Raw genomic sequence first — 25,571 nt, forward strand, 5'->3', positions numbered from 1 at the left:
ATTTATAAGGACTTACTAATGTAATCATTATTTTAGTCTCACTCTTTATTTGAATGTCTAAACCCAGAAATGAAAATACAAGGGATCTGCCCTAGGAATACAGACCTGATACAGCCGCTTTACAAGACAGCTTGACTGAATGTATTAAAAGAGTTCACTGTATTTATCAATTGCTCACTTTGTAATCAGAGAATTTTCAGCACAAGAGCCATGCATTTGATTATGCCACTCAACTTTCCTTTAAAACATTAAAACTAGAGCAAGCCATATAAAATACTGCACTACAATTTTTTCTCAAATTATATTTAAAAGGAGATATATAAAGCCTCAAAGCAAGAAGGTAAGCAAACATGAATATTATTTTAGAATCTTTTCATTTACCTATATTTTATAAACCAAGTTATGAATTATTGTATGAATATATAAGTATATATCATTTTAACAACCTGAAATGAATAGTTTTTTCAATCACAGAAAAGTAAACACTCATTCAGAATTACTAATACCCAACATTTGTCATCTTTAGACTATTAGCATACTCAGGATAAATAAAACTGAAATAATTGGGTACTTTGCAGACAATGTAGTAATAAAATTAAAGCACAATACTAGCCATGCTAAAGGAAGATTGCCCTGGTGAGTTGTACTCCTATCTTTTTATTGTTTTAGCATTTTTATAAACTAAATTCTTGTCACTCTCATTACATTTATTCACATACAATCTTTCTCCCTTTCTCCCTACCTCTTTCTACACCTCATACACTTTTGTGGGTTGAAGTTACATATTTAGAATGATTGTTTGAAGGAATTATGTGGTTACACCAGGGTCAAACATCAAGTATACTAGAAAAGCTGAAAGTTGCTTCTTAGATCCTTAGTTTTATATTACAATAAGTTCAGATAGTTATGGCTTTGCTCTAACCTTAACAAGTATCATTTATTTTCATTTTTTTTGGTTATCTTTAAGTTGCATAAAGGGATTTCAATTCAACAAACCAATATACATGTACAATGCATCCTGATCAATGTCATGCCCCAAATAAGTATCTTTAATCACTCCTATTTTTCTGACATTCTAACCTGTAAAAACTGTGACACAAATTTCTTACATGAAAAAAAAACAAATTTAAAAACAATTCCCTAGAAAATTTCTTATATTCAAAGAATATTACTTTCAATTAAGAAACTACATTATTCACTCAAACAATGACTCTATACTGAAATAACCTGAAGAAACTTGACTTGTTAATGTTTCTTCATTTATAAAGATTTTAAGATGTAATTAATGTTATTCATTAAATCACAGTCTTCACTGGAATATCTAGTATATCAAAATCAAATAATTTTAGCTGAAGAAACATCAACACAAATTGATATTTAAATATTTCAATACCATGTAAGAAAGTAAAACTGTTTTTGTAAAAGAACTTCAAATATGTCAGTCAATAAGAACTTTTATCCCTAGTTGAACAAATATACTTTATTATTGTTAATTACATGTTATATATTTATATGTATCACCTAATATAAATTTAAGTATATATAAATACATAACATGTAATATTATTATATTTTGACCTGCTTTTCATAAATTGTTTAGTATTATTTAAAATTATATAAATATAGCGGGGTGCTGGTGGCTCACGCCTATAATCCTAGCTAGTTAGGAGCCTGAGATCTGAGGATCGCTGTTCAAAGCCAGCCCAGGCAGGAAAATCCATGAAACTCTTATCTCCAATTAACCTCCAGAAAAACTAGAAGTGACACTGTGGCTCAAGAGCCACTCGCCTTGAGCTGAAGAGCTGAGGGACAGCACTCAGGCCCAGAGTTCAAGCCCCACGACCAACCAAAAGAAATCAAAAATAAAAAAATATATATCTATATATACATATAATATATTATATTTACAGATGTCCTCCCCTTCCTCTCAACCCCAAAGAAATAATGTTTTACATACAGACAAATTTCCAATTTGTTGCTTGTATTGACATTAGAAGGATAGGATGTACATTGTCAAAATAAAGACTGACTAATCAATGTCAATCAAGCTTTAAATCCACTGGCAGTTACTACGTATATTAAGTATAGCTAAGTATCTCACTGCTATACTTTAAGAACATAACTAGTTCTCATTTTCTATCTACTTTTATACAACAAAGATCTGTATCTGTTAGAAAATTATATTTTGAAAAAATAGTAATTCTTTTATAGATGTCCAAGGTAAGCCTGCTAAAAGCAGTGAATATGCTGAGAGAAAACCTTGACTCCAGGGCTTTTATTCTGAATGTTATAACCGGATTCAGTGATAATTGATTCAAAATGCTAAGCATACATCTCTATTCTTTATGTACTTAGTTTTCAGAAACATGGCCTTGGTGTTCAGCAATTTTCTCTTTAAGAGTATGCTATTGTTCACTCTGGCTTCTCAAGGGAAGAGAAAAAAATCCAATTTTTAACAGTACAAAAGATGCACCTTACATTTGCTTTAATTCTTTTAAAAATGTGACTATTCTATCCACTTTGGGTTCAAGACATGGGGAATATGGGATCAGTGGCAAGCTCTGAATTCAATTTTTTTCTAAAAACTTCAACCAGAAAATGATGCTCTACTGTGCCCCATTTTAAGTTTTAATTAAGTTTGCATTAAAATCAAATTCTGTTGACTTATTCAGAGTCATGAATAGAGTAAAGGCACTATGTGAATATTTGAGAAACTTCAGCATAATACCAATTACAGCTTTCTAGTTTTGACAGCTTTATTGAGAAATCACAGATATATAAGAATTATATATTAAACTGCAAAATGTTGTTTTGATATATATATATATATATATATATATACAACAAGGTGAAATAATTGCTAGTGAAGTTAATTAATTTATCTATAAACTCTACACTGCTACCAATGTTGAATTGTGCATGTGTGTACGTATGAATATATAGAGACTAAAATTTTTTATTTAGATGTGACAAATATACAGAACAATATTGTTAACTATCCTTACCATGTAATACTTTGGATCTTGAGAAATAGTATTTTGTATAACAAACCCTGTTTTCCTTTAAGAGCCATAGCATTCAAATGAAGCAGATACACACTAGAGAAAGGAGAAGACATGCTTATGACTTACTTAATTTAAAAATACCGTATTAAGTTTTTTACTAGAAATGTACTATAAAAGTTATATAAGGGACTAGATTGCAAAAGTGATTTTTTTTTGCTTAACAGTATTAAATATCATGTGGTAAAATAAGTAAAACATGGGAACTGGCTTTAGTGCTCACTATACTACTTCCACTGTATACTATTTCCACTTAAATAAGAATACCATTCCATTATAATCTTCCACTGAGATTGAAATAGAAATATGTTAAATTATTGTCATTAATAACAAATAGTAATAATTAAGTGCTTACAGAATTCTTATAGTGAAAATTCTATTTTCTGTTCATTATCACATTTCATTTTCAGTGAACTTTTCAATATAATACTAATATTATCTTTCTTTCTAGAGGGCAAAATAAACCCAAAAATCCTATATAAAACCCACACGGTGAAAATTATAGAGTCCCTGATTAAACAAGTATAATTTAGATTAGGAAATTTGTATTCATTGTGGTCTGTTATTTCTAGACATGTATTTTACATGTAAGCTTAGATTACCCAGAAAATAAAATCTGAAACGCTATACTGCCTGTTCCTCTTAGACACCATGTTTCTCAATTGACAGCAATATTTACTCCCAGGGAAGATGTAGCAATGTCTAGAGACATTTTTCATGGCCATAACTAATAGGATACAATGGACACTTAGCTGAGAGGCCAGGCATGTACGAGATTAGACTCTCAAACAAAGTATTAATTATACAGCCTGAACTGTCAGGAGAGCTCAGACTATGAAGCTGCTCAAATACAACTACACATATGAGAAAATTAATTGACTTTGAAAACAAAGTATTATTGCCGAAGAACAGTGTGAATAAAACTTCTATAAAGTGGGACAAACTTCCTAAATAATTTATTTCATATGATTAAATTATCTATTTCAGACTACAAGCTGGCAACTTTTGGGTTGGACAAATTTAGATTTCAAAAGTACTGTGTTCAGCCTGGGTAAGAAAGTTTGTGAGACTCTCATCTACAATTAAGCATCTGAAAACTAGAGATGGACCTGTGGCTCCAATTTGTAGAGTGCTAGCCTTGAGCAAAAAGAAACTCAAAGTTAACAACCAGGCCCTGAATTCAGGCCCCATGACAGACAAAACAAAAAACAAAAAACAAAAAAAAAAAAACAAACACAAAAAACAGTACTACTTTATGCTAATAAAAATGTCATCCCATCCATCACTCTTATTTCTGGAAAACAACAGCGTATCAGAGGATTTTAGGGATTCTGTATTTTAGATCCATCACTAACTGTGTGTATTTTTAACGTGGTCTCATAATATTATCATGCAGAAAATGACCAGTGGATACTTTAGTAAATAAGATAGTCATTAAAAATGTTGCCTTTAAAAAGATGAGCCTAGGTAGAAGTCATTAATGTTATTCATCACCCTTAATCTCTAAAAAGAAAAAAAATGTTAATAAGGAGAATCTCACTGATCCAATTAAGTGCACCAGCAAAAAGAATCCATTTTAAGGACTAGACAGTATGCATAAATATTAAAATGAATGAATCTTTTCAGTGGATTTGGCTAATGGAATCTCATCTAATCCCAGTGTAAATGAAAGATTAATAAGGCACAGGGAGATGGGAATAACAAATCTAATCTCTCTAATCATGTCTTAGGCACGGGAATCCACCTCTCACTGCGGAGGGAAGAACAGAAGGCTCCTGGGCACAGAAGGACCATGATGAGGAGATAAAGCCTTATTCCTACAGTTAATTTGGTCCAAATATTAAAAGGCTCTTGTCCTTGTCAATTCTCTAACCCTTGCATCACTGGGATTTCTGGCTGTGCACTCTATTTCTTTAGCTTCCTGTAGATGGAGCATCTGGCCATAGCTCAGAACCCAGCTGTTCTGCTTTAATGAAATCTGCTAAATTGTGGAGCACAAAAGAGGAGCTCAGAAAGTATCCACTTCATGATTAAAAGCGAGAAGAATAAAGCAAGGGAAATGGAAGACTTTAGGGTCTAAGACCATGTCTATTAATTGAAGGATTTACTACCTATTTAAATAAAATAAAAATTCTCTGTAAGATTTGAGTGAGGAGTGGGGTTTTGTAGAGATTTGTGTACTAATTCCAAAGATTTGGAGACAACGTAAAGACACTGTTTTACCTGTAAGTCTAAAATTTTGTGTTCCTCATGTGAAAAGCAAATACATGATCACTCACCTAGGTTACAGACAGTATGAACCACTGGCATAAGCTGTCCATTAAAACAAATCACTTAAAGAAACTCAAAGAAACTCATTAACACACTAAGAATGCTAGATAGCATATGTGATTGTTATGGGGGTCAAATAAATTTCCGAGTGAAATTTAAACTATTGAACCAATTTTACTGAAGCCCTTCTTTCAGCTGGTTAAAAAACAAAAAGAAAATAAAACAACAACAACAATAAACTATTAAGGTGCATATCCTTTAAATCTCTTGCATTTATTAATGCTTTTTTATTTACCTTTCAGCTATTATTTTCCTGTTGTCAGTTTTATTTTCCTTGACCAAATATACAACTCTTTAATGTTGAGAGATTAGAAAGCAATGCTGTTCATTTTATATAAAATCTCCTTCTTTCCTTCTGTCCCTCTCTTTAAAGTTTTCATGCATGGCATATTCTTCATTAGAATCACATAACTGAAGTAGTTTCATCTCACATTTGGAATCATTAAATAATTAAATAATTTTCATATACATCATAAACTTCAGAGAAATTACCTAAATGACACACAGGACACTTTCTTCCATTGATATTAGTCCTTAAAATGTATTTCACTGGGAAGTTGAATACTGATTAAAAATATAAATTAATCTTCAATCTTTATTTCGGTATATTAGAACAATATTTCAGCAAACACAAGCCTGCCCAATTCTAGGTAAATGAAAATATCTTAAAAGTTCTAAAGATGTTTTATTCAAACTTAAAAAGGGAAATAAAAATATATGAGTTAAAAAGAAATCACCAACTCTGACAGCACAGAAATGAAGTTGGAAGCTAAAAAGGAATGAATATGCAATAGGTAGCAAATTAAAGGACTCCAAATGGAGGGTTTTTTATTTTTATTTTTTACATAGTTTTTTTTTTTTTTTTGCTATTGGTGGTGGTGGTGAAATATTTTTTTCTGTGAATATGTGGTGTTTTCAAAATGAGCATATCAATATATGCAGTGTGAGAAAAGACTATTCTCACTAACTGCTCATTCTCTCCCACACCGCACATACTTCTAGGCCTTTGGAAGCCCTTTGACCCTGGAAAACAGTGTCACCTTCTACAGTTCAGTTTTCTTCTCAGCAGGGTTAGGATAGGTAGAGAGAGAAGAAGAAGCAGTCTGCCTCACAAAGCTGTGTCCAAGATTACACATCATTATCCAATGTATATCCTACAAAATTAAGAAGAGTGAAGGAAGGGGTTGGGAGGGATGGGGGAGAGTATACAAAGGGGTGACACTGATCAAGATACATTGTATTCATAAACTGCCTTGTTAAATGCCAACTCTTTTGTACAACTATATGAAGATAATAAAAATGCTAAAAAAAGATTGCACATTCTTAAAATATAGTTAGACCCTTAGTAACTATGTTGATTTAGTGGTAGTTTCCTATCACTTTCATTCTTCTAAAATCCAATATGTATAAATATAGTAGTAATCTGGCGATAGGATTTGTTGTATATAACTTTTGGAGAGAGGTAATTTTTAATAAGATATTCCCAGAGCTCTGGAAACCTAGTACATTGGTATTCAATATAGCACTCACTAGCTAAATGCCTTGATTGTTATTATTTTCTCTAATTCTTTTCGGATTTATTTTCTGTGGTATTGGGATTTGTACTCAGAGCTGTATGTTTGTTACCCAGGCATTCCACTACTTGAGCCACAGCACCGGATCTTTCTGCTTAGGTGATTTTTCTGATAGAGTATCATGTTTGTGCTCTAATCAGCCTAGTCTTCAACTCTATTTATGTATCCCAGGCAGCTAAGAATGGCAGCTGACAACCAGTAAACCAAATTTTATTTACAGAGACTGAAATCGTGTACATTTTTCACAGGTATTGTCCTCAAAGTTAGATCCTGACTTCAGTCAGCCTTCTGTGTAGCTAGGATAATGTGCATAAACCACTGTGCTCAGCTTATTTTTTATCTCTTTTTTAATCATACATTTTTTATATATCTGTAAGTAGCTGTACAAAGGGGAGAAGATGGTAACAGTAGAGAATCATTGGTGAATGCTGCCATGATATATAGTGCCATATAAAGCTTTAGAGAAACTCTGGCTGAGAAATACTGACTAAATTAGAAATGGAAAATCTCCTGCCTTTGCTCAGAGTCGACCCAATGGCATGAAGAATCAAGTGATCCATATAACTCTAGACTGCTGTGTTCACAAAGAAAGATCAGAAAGAATTTAGAACATGCTAATGAGATAGTTTGAAGAAAGAATAAGAAGGCTCCTGGGGACAAGGGTTATGTTGTCAATGATGCACACATTGCTTCTACTTAAGGGTTTGTGTGAACCAGTTTCAGAAAAAAAGACCTGCCTAGTGATTCTAAGATGGAAAGATCATATGCACTGAAGCATGATTAATAGAAGTCAGCTCTAATCAAGACCAGTAATACTTTAGTTTAAACATGATGTTCAACTTCAGAGTAAGGGAGGGAAAAGTGAAGCACTTTATTTCATAAAATACACATTATTGCATACCTCAGCAAATATCTTAATAATATCAATATAGTGTTCTATCTATTCTAATAAATCTGTATTTAAGAAATTTCAACAATAGTAAATATATTACCAAACTGGAAGCTGAAGTTTTTCAAACATTAAACATAATTTTAAAATATACAAGAAAATTAACACCTAGTTAAAGCAAGTACTCATAACATTTTTTCAGATGCCTTGATGTTATGAAATATAATAAATGTTTCTTTTTTCAGAAAGGTTATGTAATTTCTTGCTTGTATCTGTGTCCGGTTGTCTGTGCATGTGTGTGCTTGTGTATGTGCACACGCGCGCCTCCTCTTTTCCTGCTCCACAAACATACTTGCATAGGTCTTCTGCTATAATCTGCCAGTAGTTTGATCTTCCATTTTCTTTTCTTCTTCCTATTGTTGACATCACATTCTACTTGGCAAACAAATTGCCCAGTTCCACAGCTTCAGCTGTTTTCTATGAAAGCAAGTATTTTATTTCTGGCTTCCCACCATCCTTCCAGCCTCCACTCCTGCCTCTTCCAAACACAGTATTCCCAATTCTTAAGGAAACAATTTTGTCATTCCTGGAGTCTACCATATCATTGCATATACCCTGCCCTTAGGATTGCTTTATCCTCAGATTTACTTCCTAAACTCTCTCACATCTTTGTTCAATAGCACTTTCTTGAGAATGTTTTCTGATTTTCCTCACTCTTCATTCTTTTTATATATAAAAGTAGAAATTCCATGTGCAATCTTCCTATATTTTATGTGCCTGCAAAAATACTTTCCAAGCTAGGTGCTGGTGGCTCAAGCCTGTAATCCTAGCTACTCAGGAGGCTGAGATCTGAACATCATGGTTCAAAGCCAGCCTGGGCAGGAAAGTCCATGAGACTCTTATCTTCAATAAGCCACTAGAAAATCAGAAGTGCTGCTGTGGCTGAAGCCGTAGAGTGCTCGCCTTGAGCTGAAGAGCAGAAGGACAGTGCCAAGGCCCTGAATTCAAGCCCCACAACCAACAACAACAACAACAAAAAAAAAAAAAAAAAAAAAAAAAAAAAACAGAAAAAAAAATGCTTTCCAAGAAGAATGGAGGTTCCTCAAAAGAATAAAAGAGCTCCCCTGTGACCCAGCAATCCCACTTCTGGGCATTTACATAAATGATCACAAACAAGACCACACTAAAGCTACCAGCACAACTATGTTTATCACTGCATTATTCATCATAGTTAAGATATGGAACCAACCCAGATGCCCCTCAGTAATCAATGGATCAAGAAAATGTGATACACACACACACACACACACACACACACACACACACACACACACACACACACACACGGGAATTCTATGCTTCGATCAGAAAAAAATGACACAGTTCCACTTGTTAAGAAATGGAAAGACTTGGAAAAAATTATATTAAGTGAAATAAGACCCAAATATAGGTTCCATGGTTTCCCTCATTTGCAATAATTAATATATGTCTAGGATAATTTTATCTGATGAGCAGAAAAGCTCAAAAGCCATGTACATATGACTATATAAGATGATGCTAAGTGAAATGAACCCCAAGACATGGACACAGAGGTTTTGTTGTTTTTGTTTTTAATGTACTATGTGATTTCATTTGGTTTCCTTTATATGTTTTTCCCCATATGGTATATCCCTTGTTGTCACTGTACTTGATTTTGGTACACTGCATCTTGTATTTGTCTAATTTGGGGAGGGGAAGAGGAATAACAAAATTCTGAAACAAGGACACAGGATGACCCATTGCAACAAGGAAATCCACAAGACTATATTGGAAATGAAGTTTACAACTTTGGGTGGGAGGATTGAGGGAGGTTGGGGAGACAAGAGGTAGTGGGAGAACAACAAGGGAGGGGGTAACAATGTGTGACAAAAAATGTACTCATTGCCTTAAACATGTAACTGTAACCTCTCTGTACAGCATCTTTACAATAAAAAATGATGCTTCCACATATTATATCTGTGTTCATTTGCACTCATTCCAGAATAGCTGAAGGAAAACACCACATGTTATTCTTCTCCATTGTTAAGATAAAAGACAAGGCAAAGTGAGGAATGTCACACACCTGTGTTGAACATATAATTGTACCTTAAGAATACACTTGGAGCCGGTGCAGGTGGCTCATGCCTGTAATCCTAGCTACTCAAGAGGCAGAGATCTGAGGATTGAGGTTCAAAGCCAGCCCAGACAGGAAAATCCGTGAGACTCTTATCTCCAATAAACCACCAGAAAACCAGAAGTGGCGATATGGTTTAAGTGGTAGAGCACTGTCTTGAGTTAAAAAGTTGAGAGCCAGTGCCCAGGCCCAGAGTTTGAGACCCACAACCACCACCACCAACAACAAAAAAATACACTTGGAAATACTTTGAGTTTTCATGGTACAGAAATGTAGAAAACATGATCTGCAAAATCTAATGTTGTTAATACCAAAACATATTATACACTTAAAGCATAAGAGGCATTAAGTGAATATCAATGATTAATGTCTTTAGGTACTCAACAGCTATTTGCTGATGAAGATAATAATATATAGATTGTGACTCATATGTTGTGTAATATTTTTGTAAAGTAGAAGTTAGTTTTAGAAAAGGGTATTCTAGCTTTTTATTCAGCTTTCACTGTGCACACTGTATCTGAGTGGGTATGGGGTTTCCTTCTCATCCTCTCAAACCACAGGGATTAAATAATAATGTAGTCTAAATTGTAAAGGTTTGATAATTCTTGCACAAACTTTAGTGTCCTTTCAAGTTCTGTGATAGATAAACGCCCTTTTAATGAAGCACAACATTTTGAAGAGCTTGGTATAAATACTGTAGCCCAATTTTTAGGATAAAAGCCCTAATCACTAAGTAAGTGTCAGTAGCATTCTATTTAGTGTCTTCCAAGTGTATCTTTCATTTCCTTATGATTGGTATTCTGTCCAACAAATACTTATTGAGTACCTGATAAATGTCAGGAATTCTTTTGAGTAGGAATAAGCAAACTTCTGAAAGTACAGATAATTTTGACACAACTGCTCACTTTGCAGTTGTAGTTAGAAGCACCCATGGGCAACTCAATAAGCACTGTTTGTGAGCTGGGCACTAGTGGTTGATGCCTGTAATCCTAACTACTCAGGATACTGAGACCTGAGAACTGAGATTCAAAGCTGGCCCAGGTGGAAAAGTCTGTGATACTGTTATCTACAATTAACCAGCAATACTCTGGAAGTGGAGGTATAGCTCAAGTAGTCAAGAACTAGCCTTCAGCAAAAAAAAGTAGCCAGAGAGTACAAGACCCTTAATTCAAGCCCCAGTACTGGTAAACACATATAGAATTACAATTTTGTTCCAGTAAATTTTCATTTATAAAATAGATGGTAGACCACAGTTTACAAATTTCTCCTTCAGAACAATGGGATCCCTTAAAACACAGGTCTTCTAATATTCTTGCTGAAGAGAAATACAATTTAGAAATGAACTCATTAGAACTTGTAAGAGCTTCAGAGAAGAGGCAACTTCATTACAGAAGCGCATCACTAAAGAGCTGGGCTACTACATTTATCAATTAGGTGGCTACTTTGTTATCTTAGGAATGCTCCTTAGGAATAGAAGCATGTTAAATTGATATTGGAAAGACAAAGAACTAGTTATTGGAAGATTTAATACACTGCGTTTTATAAACTAATAAACATTGATGATATTGTCAAGTAGAAAATGCCTAAATGTCAATATGGTCGGTATAGCTCTTAGGTGTGGTATTTCAAAGAGAAAATCTTAAACAGTTTTGCTACAATACCAAAGTATGTCCAGAACCAATGGACTCTGTCCCAAAAGTGAACATACAATATTCCAAGAACTGAATCATTCAAGATGGTGGAGTGGAAGAGGACTGTGTGGGCACAACATGGACAGGATGAAAGATATGCTACTATAATAATCTGGAAATGTAAACCACAACATAAGTTTATTTTGAGAATTACATAGAAACAACAAGGTTTGACACAATCACATTTTCTCTTGAAAATCTGTGGAGAAGTCAGCATGCAATAAGACATAATGTGGATTAGAAACCAGTACCTTATAAACAGGAAACGACAAAACAGAGCCCTAATACAATCACAATTATGAGCATACACAGTCAGAACTATAAGTTGGTAATGATTATGTTGAAAAGAAGATCCAAAGAATTTTGAGAAACAAACAGGTAGCGGTCAATAAGGATGAAAATAGGATGAACACCGGCATTTGTGAGTTGGGTGCAGTAAGCAATATATTACTTAATGTCAGAGTTGAATGTGGCAAGTGGTGATCTTGAGCGAAACAGTTTTTTAAAAATGCAATTAGAGTGATGACTTCAGCTGAACTGTTAAGCCTTTACGGATGCTCCAAGATGTGGGTCATTGTTTCAGGGACAGGAAAAAAACTAGCAATATGAATGGGGTTGTACTAAACTGTTTCCCAAGGGCCCATAGATCTGCAGTACTGAAGAACCTTACCTTTTAAAGGCAACCCTTTCTCCTCATTGCTAGCAGGAAACAACATGGGTCCAACTTTCCTCATAACAAGGAATCTGTGCGCCACACACTCAAAAATTTATTGTTTTCATTTAACAATAGGAAATGTGCGTCTCAAATCTGATTTTCACAGCTACTAGAAAATAAATGTACTGATTATAATTTCCACGTGTACGTGCATAACTCAGTCAACCAAGAAGGGATGATACTAAAAGATCTTGAAACCAATAAAACTTATTGTCTTCTAATTCATTTTTTTGAATTTTGTCTTTTCCATAATAGTTATTGACTTAAATCAAATACCCAGGGATATACCACAGAAAATCTTATAAGTGGAGCATTTTGATGAATGTCTGCTATGAACTTGGAAAATAAACCATTTCCCTCTGCCATTGTTAGAATGAGGCAATCCACACCCAGGCTTGATGATTATGCCAATGTAGAAGGCTATAAAATTCTACCACAAGAGTCATAATTATATATTGTATTATAAAACATTTCACATTGCTGGTCATCCTCTCTTCTACACCTTGATGTGGCTCTTGTCTGCAATTCGTGGAGCCTGAGATTTTCTAAAATAACTAAAGCTACATCAAAAACTCTGAACGCATGAATGCCAAATGTTTTCATTCATTAGATGGCAAGGATGGGATTTAATTACTCCAAAACCTGTTTGCATTTTATTCTGAAGAAGGAAATTGCCACTGATTTTGCAATAAAATTACTATCAGAAGAACATTTCATAAAATAGAAAATTAGGTGCACATGAAGTAATGAACTCAATTTAATTTTAAACAAACTGGCACCATCTTCGGTTATGAACATTAATCGCATATGGAGATGGATTTACCATTCCTCCCAGCAGGTATTTGTAATCATATTATCTTCCTTGTGTTCTTACAAGAAGCTTCATTTTCTTGTTTGTTTGGATTCCCTATCAAGCCTATGAAAGCTGGTCTCTTCTGCATCCTTTGGTTTTTCTAAATAAATCTCAGGTAGAAATGGAAAATCTTAAACTTGGTAGTATGAATGATGTGAGAAAGTATGGAGGAGGAGGATGGTAGGGACAATATTGATCAAGAGGCTTTGTTCTAATAAACTGACAGGTTGAATGGCAATCCTTTTGTACAATTGCTTAAAGATAATGAAAGCATAAATAAAAAGAAAGGCTTTTACACTCATTCCTCTGAAGTATCAGTCTCCCGTTTTTTACTCGATTTACTATTCTTATATGGGAAACCTCCATCAATATTTGATAAAACTTAAAAACTTCAATATTTTATTATTGTTCCTGTTATTATTTTTTACAATTTTTTGATCATGAAAGTCATTTAAACAAGTTACCAATAATGTCTTAGACAGGATGGTGTGTGTGTGTATCATTGTGAGTGTCATATCATATTATTTACCCTTTATTATTTACCACAAGCACATGCACTAACCAAATTTAAAGTACTTGATAATGACAGCCTTCTACATACTGCCAAAACTTTGTGTGTGAGAGAATAGAAATAGCTTTCTACACTTTTTCTGAGTGTAATTTATTCTTTAAATCTTTTTACTGTAAAGATGCTGTACAGAGTATTTACAGTTACATGAATAAGGTAATGAGTACATTTCCTATCGATCATTATTACCCCCTCCTTTGTTTTTCCCCTACCATCCCTTCCTTCCCCACTTCCCCAAACCTCACTCCTCCAACCCTCAAAAGTTGTAAGTTCGTTTTCAACAAAGTATCTTGTACATCTCATTATTACAATGGGTCAAATTGTATCATTATTTTAGCATTTTGTTATTTTCCTTCCCCTCTCCAAACTAGAAAAATGTATATACAAGATGCAGGGCATTAGAATCAAATACAGTGACAACAGGGGTTATACCATAGGGGGAAGAACATACAAAAGAAGCCAAAATCACATAGTACATTAAAAACAACAGCAACAGAGAAAAAAAAAAAAAACCTCTTGTGTCCCTATCTTGGGATTCATTTCACTTAGAATTATCTTATATGGTCATATGTACATAGCTTTTGACTTTATGTGCTTGTCTGGTAAAATTATCCTAGACCCTTACTAGTTATTGCAAATAAGGGAAACCATGGGATCTATGTTTCTTTGGGTCAGGCTTACTTCACTCAATATGAATTTTTTCCAAGTCTTTCCATTTCCTAACAAATGGAGTGGTGTCATTCTTTCTGGTGGAGGCACAGAATACACATAAACACACACACACACACACACACACACACACACACACACACACACACACACACACACACACACACACACACACACACACACACACACACACACACACACAAACATTTCTTGATCCAGTCACCTACTGAAGGGCATCTGAGTTGGTTCCATATCTTAGCTGTGGTAACTAATGCTGCAATAAACATGATTGTGCTGGTAGCTTTAGTATGGCCTTGTTTGTGATCCTTTGGGTAAATGCCCAAAAGTAGGATTGCTGGATCATTCTTTAAATGCCTAGAACAAGAATAGAACTCTTTAAATGGCTGTAATGTTGGCAGAGGCCTCTCTAGTAGGCATTCCCAAGATTCACTGCTGCTGATATGTTCTACCACAGGGAACTCATCAGAATAGTCACTTAACAGGAAGATTTCTATTTTAAATTAAATCTAAAAGGCAAGCCTTGTTATTCAGACTTTATGTAAGTTCAAATATAACAAATCTTTCACAAGTATTATTACTGTTTATGTAATAAGATATGCTCATTAGAATGTATATAAAAAGAACTCATTTTCACTATACTTTTACAGATATAGTCAAAAGTGTATATTTGCTGTCTTATGTGTGAAAATCACTAACACACACATACACAACAACATACAACCTTTGGTAAAAAAGTTTTTTTTATATAACCAAATTTCTTTCTGAGATTATCATGCTAATCTTTTTGTGTATCTTAAAAAAATCATTGTACAGGTGATTATGTAGGTGTTACAGTTGCATAAATAAGGTAATGAGTACATTTCTTTATGAACAGTGTTACCCCTAGATAAATTCTTAATGAATTTGACCATTAAACACATGAAATCAATGATGTCTGAAGTATACAATTAGTATACCAAGGAAGACTATTAATATTAACTTAATGGCCCTCAAATTACATGTGGTTTCCCATTTAAATCTTCAAATAATATATTCAAATCTACTTCAAAATCAACTCCTAAACTCATGTTCACAAGGTTCTTATCGTGGTGCAACTAATAGTGCCAAAGGCTCTAAGTAAAGAACCTAATGATGTATGTGTGTCAACCTCATGTCAAAAACTGCTGATGATTAAAAAAAGTTCTTATATATTTTTGGTGTTTATTTTATCTTTGGAATGGAGTGGATTCCATATGTTTCATTATTCTGAAATTTTATAAATGTAATTTCTTGGGTCAAAGGAGATCTGTACTTTAATATGGTAAAATTAAATAAAGAAGACACCTCAAGGATTAAGAATACCATCTTCCTGCAAAATTAATTATTTCAAATAGAAACTATCAGTGTGCCCCTTCTGCAGATTTTTAATTTACACACAGTACCTTATTCATTGCCAATGTATTTTAATATGCTTGCTAATGAATATATATACATATAAAGAACAGTATATATAAAGAACAATTTTGCTATATATGTTTTCTATATTTATGTATAATTGTGTTATATATTGTATAATATTCCATAATAATATATTATATTCAGCATATATTTTATATTATAAATATAGTTTATATAACATTTTATATATCTATATATCTATATCTATATCTATATATATATATATATATATCACAATCTTCATCCACCTGAAGATAGAGTACTGAAACGTTTCTTTAGACAACTCTGGTCTGAGTGAATATAAAAATAAAAAGTCCAGTGTCCCTGGGAGCCTGGGGAAACTTTCTCACAGCTTCTTCTATATAAAACTGAAGTATGATTATCAAAGTATGTGGTAGTACCTAATGGTACTCCATAACTAATGTATCGTTTTTCAAAACCTCATGTATTATTCACTAAATCATGCACATGCATGGATTGGCTCTAAGAGCAATAAACATTGGCTATTTCCCTCTAGCTTCTTGTATATCATATAACCCTACACTTTAAAAAATCTGATCTTAAGACAAAATAATCTTGAAATATTTAGTTTATTTATAGTCTGACTCTTTTTTTGTTCAGCAGGATTTTAGAAATATTTTTGAATGCCTTTTTATCCCTAGGGAGAATAAAGCAAAAATTTTATCCATGAGGTAAAATGCCAAATGATTAAAACATTCTCATCTCAAATACCAGACACACGTTTTCTTTCCAATTGTCAATCCCTTTTTAATTTGCTGTGAACAGTACTGTCAATCTATTTTGAAAGCCATTCTAATTTAAGATTTCATTATCTCTCTTCTTCAACATTTGAATGGCCTGTCACTTGTTATACCCATCATAAAGGGTAGCCAAGTACACTTCTGATTTTTAGCTCTCAATTTATAAAAGCACTGAACTTTGTACATCTCCTTTTTATCAGTTCTTTCCCATCATCCCTTTCAAATTCCTTTTATAGAAAGAAATACTGTGCATATTCACAACTGAATAGTAAGATAAATATAGCAATACCTAGGTATTTTACAAATTATTGAATATTCTGGTTTCAATAATTGTAAAAAATTCTTAATAACACTGAATCTAATAAAGCATGGAAAGCAAATGCAAATTGAGGAATTTTAGCAAATGGACAATATTCCATTCACCTCTTAAAAAGAGGCACTGAAAATATCACTTTTGAATAAATGCTCATGGAAAAATAGGCAATATTCCTCTCTGATTTACGTGTGTACCAGCGGGAGTTATGTGATTTAGTTGATATACCTATTAATGCTATCTTTCTTAAATGGGCAACACAGGCTCAATACAAAGACTAAACCTGTATATTGCCATAAATTCTTAAGCTTTTTACAGTACTATGCACTCACTGAAATTAATTTATTTTCTACAATGTTAGAGATTCTGAATCAATCTGAGCAAAGTATCACATGTGTAGTCTCAGGCACTTGGAAGACTGAGGTGGAAAATCACCCACATCCAAAATATTCCCTCCTTCTATCCTGGGAAACACAGCAAGACTATCAGAAAAATGTAAATAATAAGGCTGAACTAAAGTGCAAATGGCAGGGGAAGGATGGGAAGGGATGGGAAGGGTAAACAAAGGAGGAGGCTATATTGCTTGATAAGAAACGTACTCATTATCTTGCCCATGTAATTGTAACCCCTCTGTACAGTATTTTCACAATAAAAAAAAGAAAAAAAGAAAATTCAAATGTAATAGTGAAATATTTCTGTGCCATATATTGCAAAATAAAGCATGAAACACGCCAAGATAATTTTGTGATAGCTTGTTGTATATTTATTCCTTTAATACTGAGTTTAATCCTGAACCAATATTTCCATGAAAGTAAATCTGTATTTTAACCTTCCCATGTCACCATAATCAGCACTATAGAAGTGATGACTCAAAAACAGAAATTTGTTTTCTTACAACTGGGGACTAACAAGTATGAGAATAAAATGTTATCAACTATTCACAGCTTTTCACTGCTTTCTCCTCAAATATCTGTGTGTTTATGGTGTGTGTGTGTGTGTGTGTGTGTGTGTGTGTGTGAGAGAGAGAGAGAGAGAGAGAGAGAGAGACAGACAGACAGACAGACAGACAGACAGACAGACAGACAGACAGACAGAGAGACAGAGAGACAGAGAGACAGAAACAGAGAGAAGGGAGACAGGGAGACAGAAGAGGCAGACAGACAGACACATAGTCACAGCTGCATATGTAAGGTAATGAGTACAAATACAGAGAGAAAGAGACAGATTTCTTTTCTTAAGTCTCCATCTCCAATTATTGTGACTAGAGGTAAAATTCAGAATAATTTTAATGGGGTATTATCCAGTCCAAAACAATTTGCACAGTCTTTAAGACTTTTAATACTAATTGTTGCATTTTATAATCCAAAAATGAAAAGTTGCAGCTATGTGATTAGAATACTGCATCTTTATATAGCTAGCAAGATCAGTAGAATGCCCACTGATTGGGTAAAGATCTTCACTAGCCATATAAAGGACAAGGGTCTCATATCTAAAATATACCTGGAACTCAAAAAATTAAATCCCCCAACAACAAATCCTCAAAGAAACAACTGCCCAATAAATAAGTGGGCTAAAGACTTAAAGAGAAGCTTCTCTGAAGAAGAAAGAAGGATGGCCAATAAACACATGAAGAAATGCTCAACCTCCCAAGTCATAAAAGAAATGCAAATCAAAACAACATTGAGATACCACCTCACCCCAGTTAGAATGACAAAAATCAAGAACTCTAATAACAATAGATGCTGGAAGGGATGTGGACAGAAGGGAACCTTACTGCATTGTTGGTGGGAGTGTAAACTTGTTCAACCACTTTGGAAAGCAGTATGGAGGTTCCTCAAAAGACTCCACATAGGGCTCCCCTCTGACCCAGCAATCCCAATTTTGGGCATTTACCTAAATAACCACAAATAAGACCATACTAAAGCTATCAGCACAACTATGTTTATTGCAGCATTATTTACCACAGCTAAGATATGGAACCAACCCAGATGCCCCTCAGTAAATGAATGGATCAAGAAAATGTGGTATATATACACAATGGAATTCTATGCCTCCATCAGAAAGAATGACATTGCCCCATTTGTTAGGAAATGGAAAGGCTTGGAAAAAATTATATTAAGTGAAGTAAGCCAGGCCCAAAGAAACATTGGTTCCATGGTTTCCCTTATTTGCAATAACTAGGATATGTCTGAAACAAACAGAACCTGTCAGACAAGTTGATGTTAGACGAAATGAACCCCAAGATAAGGATTCAAATTTTTTTTCTTTCTTGTGATTGTTTCCCACATATTTATAAGATGATTTCTTTGTTGCTTTGTATGTACCTTCCTCAGGGTATAAGCCCTGCTTTCACTGTAGTTGATGTTGATATAATGTGTGGAGGGGAAGGGAAAAAAACTGTTTAAATAGGGTTACTGGTAGACCCATTACAACAATGAGATGTACAAGATGTTATGTTGAAAAATGAACTTTACAACCTTGGTGGGGTTGGGGGTGGGGGGAGTGGGGATGGTGATGGGGGGGGGGTGTTAGGGGGAATGGGGGTGTGGGGTGGAGAGGGGAAGGGATGGGAAGGTGAAACAAAGGAGGAGGCAACAATGCTTGATAAGAAATGTACTCACTATCTTGCCCATGTAATTGTAACCCTTCTGTATGGTATTTTCACACTAATAATAATTTTAAAAAAAGAATACGGTATCTGTGTCATTTGGTTGTGAGAAAATGAACACCACAGTACAATCTGTGACATGCTCCTATTACAAAAACATCAATAGAGAAATAAATGAAAACTTTATCTCAGTATTAGAATTGCTTCTCTTTATGCTAGACTTTTTAACTATGATCAAATTACTATGGATTAAAAAAAATCTATGTTTTGAACCTCAGGCTTCTCCTCAGCCTCTTTCTATGATACCCTTACTATTTTACAGCTCTGCTAATGAGGAGAAATACTAATTATTTAGCTAATCCCTTTATTATAATAGAAGGTCACTTAGTTACAGAAGAAAATGGACTTCTTGAATGCTCTTTCTCAATGCTTAATCAGATTTCTGGTTGCATGATTCAGAATCAAGTCGTTAAAATTTAAATAGCACTTTAAAAAGAAGAAAGAAAAGCTACTCTGCTAATATTAGAGCCACAAAAACCTTTTAATCAAGTTTTTTAATGGCATTCTTATTTTTAGTTATTTTTTAAAAAATTAAAAACCCTAGAGTATAGAATGATTCATCCTGCATATTTGAAACTTACTGATTTATAAAACCACTAGTTTAAAAAAATCATTCAAACAAAAGGTAAGACTGCTCCATGGCTATGATTCATATTCATATTTATGTCTGAATGAAATTGATAACTGAATAATGCCAGCAGGATAGTAGTGGGGGGAATTTTCAGGCTGCCTTCATCAAAACACAGGAGAGATCAAATCTTTCTAGGGATCCTCATTTGGGGGATTCTCAGAAATTCTCTTGAAAATTAGGCCATGTTGGACTAAAAGGTAACTTAAAGAGAAACAAATCACCATCTTGCAAAATTTAGACTAATTGTTCAAAAGCCTGGCATGGATGTCCAATATGCTAATAGTGAGGTGAAGCTATTAAACACTTGGGAATTATTTAATTCTGATAAAGCCTAAATGTGGTGTAGCTTACGTTTGAGTAGCACATTAGTATTTTGGATTGCTGAAGAAACTCCTCCTCCGTATTAGTCTCATAATGGTACTTGAGGATTTAAAAAGAAGAGGGTGGAAGCATTTCTTAGTTCACAGACTTGCTGTAATAGTGTCCCAAGAAAACCAGGTAAACCCAGGGAGGTGTGTTACCTATGTGCAGACATAGAAACTGAACCTAACTCAATGACAAATCCATAATTTGTATTCAGTTTTCTTAGGCTACATTTTTGTACATGGATGGTAGCTGAACTTTGATCAAAATTGATGTCTCTGCCTTGACCCCCCTCCTCCATTCCATATCTCCAACCCTTTGTAGGTTTTATAGGTTCGTTCGTAGTAGTAGTAGTAGTAGTAGTAGTAGTAGTAGTAGTAGTAGTTGTTGTTGTTGTTGTTGTTGTTTGTCTTGTGCTGTCCTGGGACTTGAACCCAGGGCTTGGAGGTTATACTACTTGAACCACAGCTGCTTTTCTGACATTTTGGTGGTAAAATACAGATAAAAATTTCCTGCCAAGGCTAGCTTTGAGCAATGATGCTCAGATCTCAGCCTCCTAAGTAGCAATGGTTACAGGCATGAGCCATCTGTGCCTAGCTAGGGTTATTTTTCAGAGAGAGTCTTGTCTTATATTTGGGCCATTCTGGACTGTAATACTCCTATTTGTGCTTCCCCTGGTTGCTGGTGTGAGAGGTACATGACATTATGCTCAGTCACTGGCTGAAAGAGTCTTGTGAACTTTAAAGCAGTCTTGTCAACTTTATATCAAGGTTGGTCTCCACCTCCCATCTCCACCGCCTAAGTATCAAGGATATCACCCTTGACCACCACACTTGTTATTTTTAACCACAAAATTGTACAACATTTTTGGAATTCTAGTATTATAGAAGTTCAGAGTATATAACATTAAAATAATTTAGATTATGATTAATTTTCAAAACTACAAATTTAGTAGTTTGGTATAGTTAGTATGCTATTTAAAAACTGATGGGCTTAGAATAGCTCAATAAAGTAAAATTAATAGAATTGTGCCTCTTTTTGGAAAGTGCTCCGAAGTATACACTTTATATGCTTTGTTTAGATTCTAAATAATTTACATTTTTTGTAGTTTCTGTAGTTATAGTGAGAGGGCTTTTCTGCTTTTGTTATTTATTTTGTAATTACAATTACAATTATCTTGTAATTACAATTATTTTTCAGGAAAGAAGTCAACTTACTCATATTAATCCTATCGTATTCTCACTAAAATATCTCAATTCCTCAAAAGTTATTCAGTTTTTAACATGAAATTTTATTTATAAAATAATGATTACCTTGAATATATTACAGGGTGTTAGGATAAAATTATCATATGCCTGAAAAATCTACAACACAGTTACATTTATTAAATTTCTTGTTAATGTATATTCTTTGAGAACTATAATTATGAAAAATACCAACATGAATCTCTATTGAAATCGATTATAGAATATTCAATGTGATGTGCTTAAGCTTGAGTCTAAAATGATTTTAAAAACTCATAAATTAAGATGATTAAAAAGTTAAGTCATAACCAGCCCTGGTGGCTTATGCCTGTAATCCTTGCTACTCAGGAGGTTGATATCTGAGGATCATAGTTTGAAGCCAAACTTGGCAAAAAAGTCCCTGTGAGACTTTTGTATCCAATTAACCATTAAAAACCAGAAGTGGTAAAGCATTATCCAATTAACCACTCAAAAACCAGAAGTGCTAGAGCATTAGCCTTGAGCACCAAGATGCTCAAGGGAAGCACCCAGTCCGAGTTCAAGCCCAAAAACAGAATAAAAAAACAATCACAACACTCTATCATTTCTCTTATTCAAATCTATGTTTAATTTCTATACCTACAAAAAATGGAATCTGAAAATTATGTACGGGTTGGATGACCATGAAATTAAAATTAGTAACCAGTGAAATTCTGAAAAATGGACCTTTCTTTATACTTTCATTATGGCTTATCATTACACTATATTGAAACTTTAAATATATAAATAAATATAACTGTTAAATTGAAGCTATTCCATCAAAAAAAATAAAATCACATTTCATTTCAAAAGATTTAAAGAGGAAATCACCTTTGGGAAATTTGAACATTAGATTTCTTCTGAGAATGTAAGAACACAGCTGTCTTTTACCAGACAAACTCATTTCCTGACTGTAAGCCTTCAATTAAAGCATACTTTAATATTCATTAAACCCCAAAACCTAGAACACTCATCTAAATCTAGGATGTTCCTCCAAACTGCCTGAAGAACATCAGCAATTATATAATTTTTCCAGATCTTGTTGACATTTCTGATTTCACTTCTGTCATTTACTCTTGTAGCTCCTAAAGCTGCATATGAATTTTAAAGGAGTACAGGCCACACGAGGTTACAATCTTCCTGATGATATTTCAGCAGAGGGAGATGCCAAGATTAAGAAAAATGAGACTAAATTAATAATTCAAGACAAAGCTTGTCTTTGAAAAAAATCATAACTTACCAAACAGAGCTTTATGATCTTAATACATATACTCAATTATTTCATTATTTATTTGAAACGATTTTTATTCTATTAAATTTATTCTCTGTGGATGCTTACAAACAGCTTATTTAAAATGGAGAGAAAAACACATGTACAGTCACTGTTCTTACAGTATAAAAAATGCATGTCCTATGTGAAAAATTAATATTCTTTAAAAATGTATATTCCAAATGATTTATGTGTTAGATTGCATGCCTGTTCTACGATAAAACATATCAATGCTTTAATTATTAGTATGATATAAAAAATTACAAGAACAAAAATAATATGAAATGAAAGTTCTCCCATGACGTAGCTTCCTACTGATGGAGAACTATCATTACTGAAAATGAAACCATGGGTGAATGACTACAGAAAAACAAATCTCTTGAATACCAATACTAGATGAACAGGGAGCTCTTGTACTGTCACCTTTGGTTCAGTCACAATAGCTTTCCTTTCATTTTAACTTTCTATACATATCTTCTAAATAAATACATATTTTAAGCAAAATATTCCATAGAATAAATCTATGTGAAGAGTAGTTACTGGCTTGGAAATTTTTGGGCATTTTTAGATTACTAGATTTCAGAAAATAAAAGGAGAAAATACTCTGAAACCTCAGACAACAAAATGAACATAATTATAAAAGGCATTTACCAAATTAATAACATTCTAATTGGCAGCAAGTTTCTTCCTTCCACTTACACTGGCCACAACAATCTCAGAAGACGCATGAAGTATTAATGGGAAAAGTTTTGACTTCATACTCTAACGTACAGACATTTCTTCAGTGTGAATGAATAGACAAATAAGAAATAATGAGATTATTATTGTGTTGGCACACCCAACATATAATAGAAAGTTGGAACTATGTAAGACAAAAGATAGTATTCTTTTAAAATCTGAGAAGTGCATCTATGCAACCTACTGTAATCAGAAAAATTGTTACAATAGTTAAAAATAATTTAAAATGCCAAAATAACAAATAACACAAAGATAACATTTAATGGTCAGTGTTAATATATATGCATAAAATATATCTGTATATGTTTATATATATCAGAGAGTGTATGTACTTACAGCCCTCATAGATATCAGTGGGAATGTGGACAGCTGCATGCTGATAGGATATCTGCCGGCCAAAATTCGCATCCTCAATGAAGACAGGTTTAATCCTCTGGCTGCCTGGCTCACTCTCATTTTTTTCAGGCTACAGAAAAAATGATAGATAATAAACAACTTTACAAGTTATGCGAACATAGAGTCACATCCATTAATAAATTTGCTAAAGATACATTCTCGAAAATAGATCTATAGCAATATCTTAAAATATATTTCCATGGTAAAATTGTAAGCACAAATTTTTTTCAGGTGCTAGCATTCACATTTTATCTTTATAATATCATTTGATTGTCAGCAATCTCCTGTTTTCTTCAGTGTTGGGGTTATTCTGCAATTATCCAGTTTTTTCACATAATACATACTAAAACCTTTACAGAACAGAAGAGTCTTTGAATAGGAGCAATCTAAAATTATCCACATTATCCACTTGAAATTAACTCCACAATTGATGTTGCCCCATTGATGTTGGGCAGTCGAGAATAACATGATCGCAAACGGTACCAATAAAAGGTGACTTTCCATCACGTTCTTCTACCTTGTTGTGTTTTCTATGTATGTCAACAACAACAAAAAATCAACAACAAAAAAAATGAAACTAAGCATAGTGCCAAAACCCCAAGTTCCAGCCCCAGTACCTGAAAAAAAGAAAATATATATATATATATATATATATATATATATATATATATATATATATATATTTCTTAATGTGTCTTATTGGTCATTCTTATTTCCTCCTTAGAGAAGTCTCTCTTTAAGTCTTTAGCCCACTTATTAATGGGGTCATTGGTTTTTTTTTGAGGATTTATGTTTTTTTGGTGGGGTTAATTTTTTGAGCTCTAAGTATATTTTAGATAAGAAGCCCTTGTCTGTTCTATTGTTAATGAAGATCTTCTCCCATTCTGTGGGCTTTCTATTTATTTTCTTATCTATGTCATTTGCCACAAAGAAGCTCTGAAGTTTAATCCAGTCCCATTTATCCAATGTTTCTTTGATTTGTTGTGTTTCTGGATCTTTATTGAGAAAGTTTCAACCTGTGACAGGAGCCCTAGTATTTCCACTATTTGTTCTTGTAATATTTTCAGTGTATCTGATTTTACATTGACAGTTTTGATCCATTTGGAGTTGATTCTGGTGCAGGTGATATATTAGGATCCAACTTTACTTTTCTACATGTGTGTAGCCAATTCTGCCAGCACCATTTGTTGAAGTGGCTGTCTTTCTT

General features: G+C 33.6%; 1 protein-coding gene across 6 annotated transcripts in view; it reads right to left on the bottom strand.

The window, feature by feature from the left end:
* Positions 1–25,571, bottom strand: part of Cacna2d1 (calcium voltage-gated channel auxiliary subunit alpha2delta 1) — a 368,458-nt gene that overhangs the window by 95,240 nt on the left and 247,647 nt on the right. For all 6 annotated transcript variants that reach the window (XM_069996360.1, XM_069996362.1, XM_069996361.1 and 3 more), the window contains exon 6: positions 24,305–24,434. In XM_069996360.1, coding sequence (XP_069852461.1) covers positions 24,305–24,434 — 130 coding nt within the window. The remainder of the gene's footprint in view (positions 1–24,304; positions 24,435–25,571) is intronic.

The sequence above is a fragment of the Dipodomys merriami genome, unplaced genomic scaffold, assembly GCF_024711535.1.
Source record: "Dipodomys merriami isolate MVZ:Mamm:240054 unplaced genomic scaffold, mDipMer1.0.p SCAF_5, whole genome shotgun sequence".
In the NCBI taxonomy this organism is placed as follows: Eukaryota; Metazoa; Chordata; class Mammalia; order Rodentia; family Heteromyidae; genus Dipodomys; species Dipodomys merriami.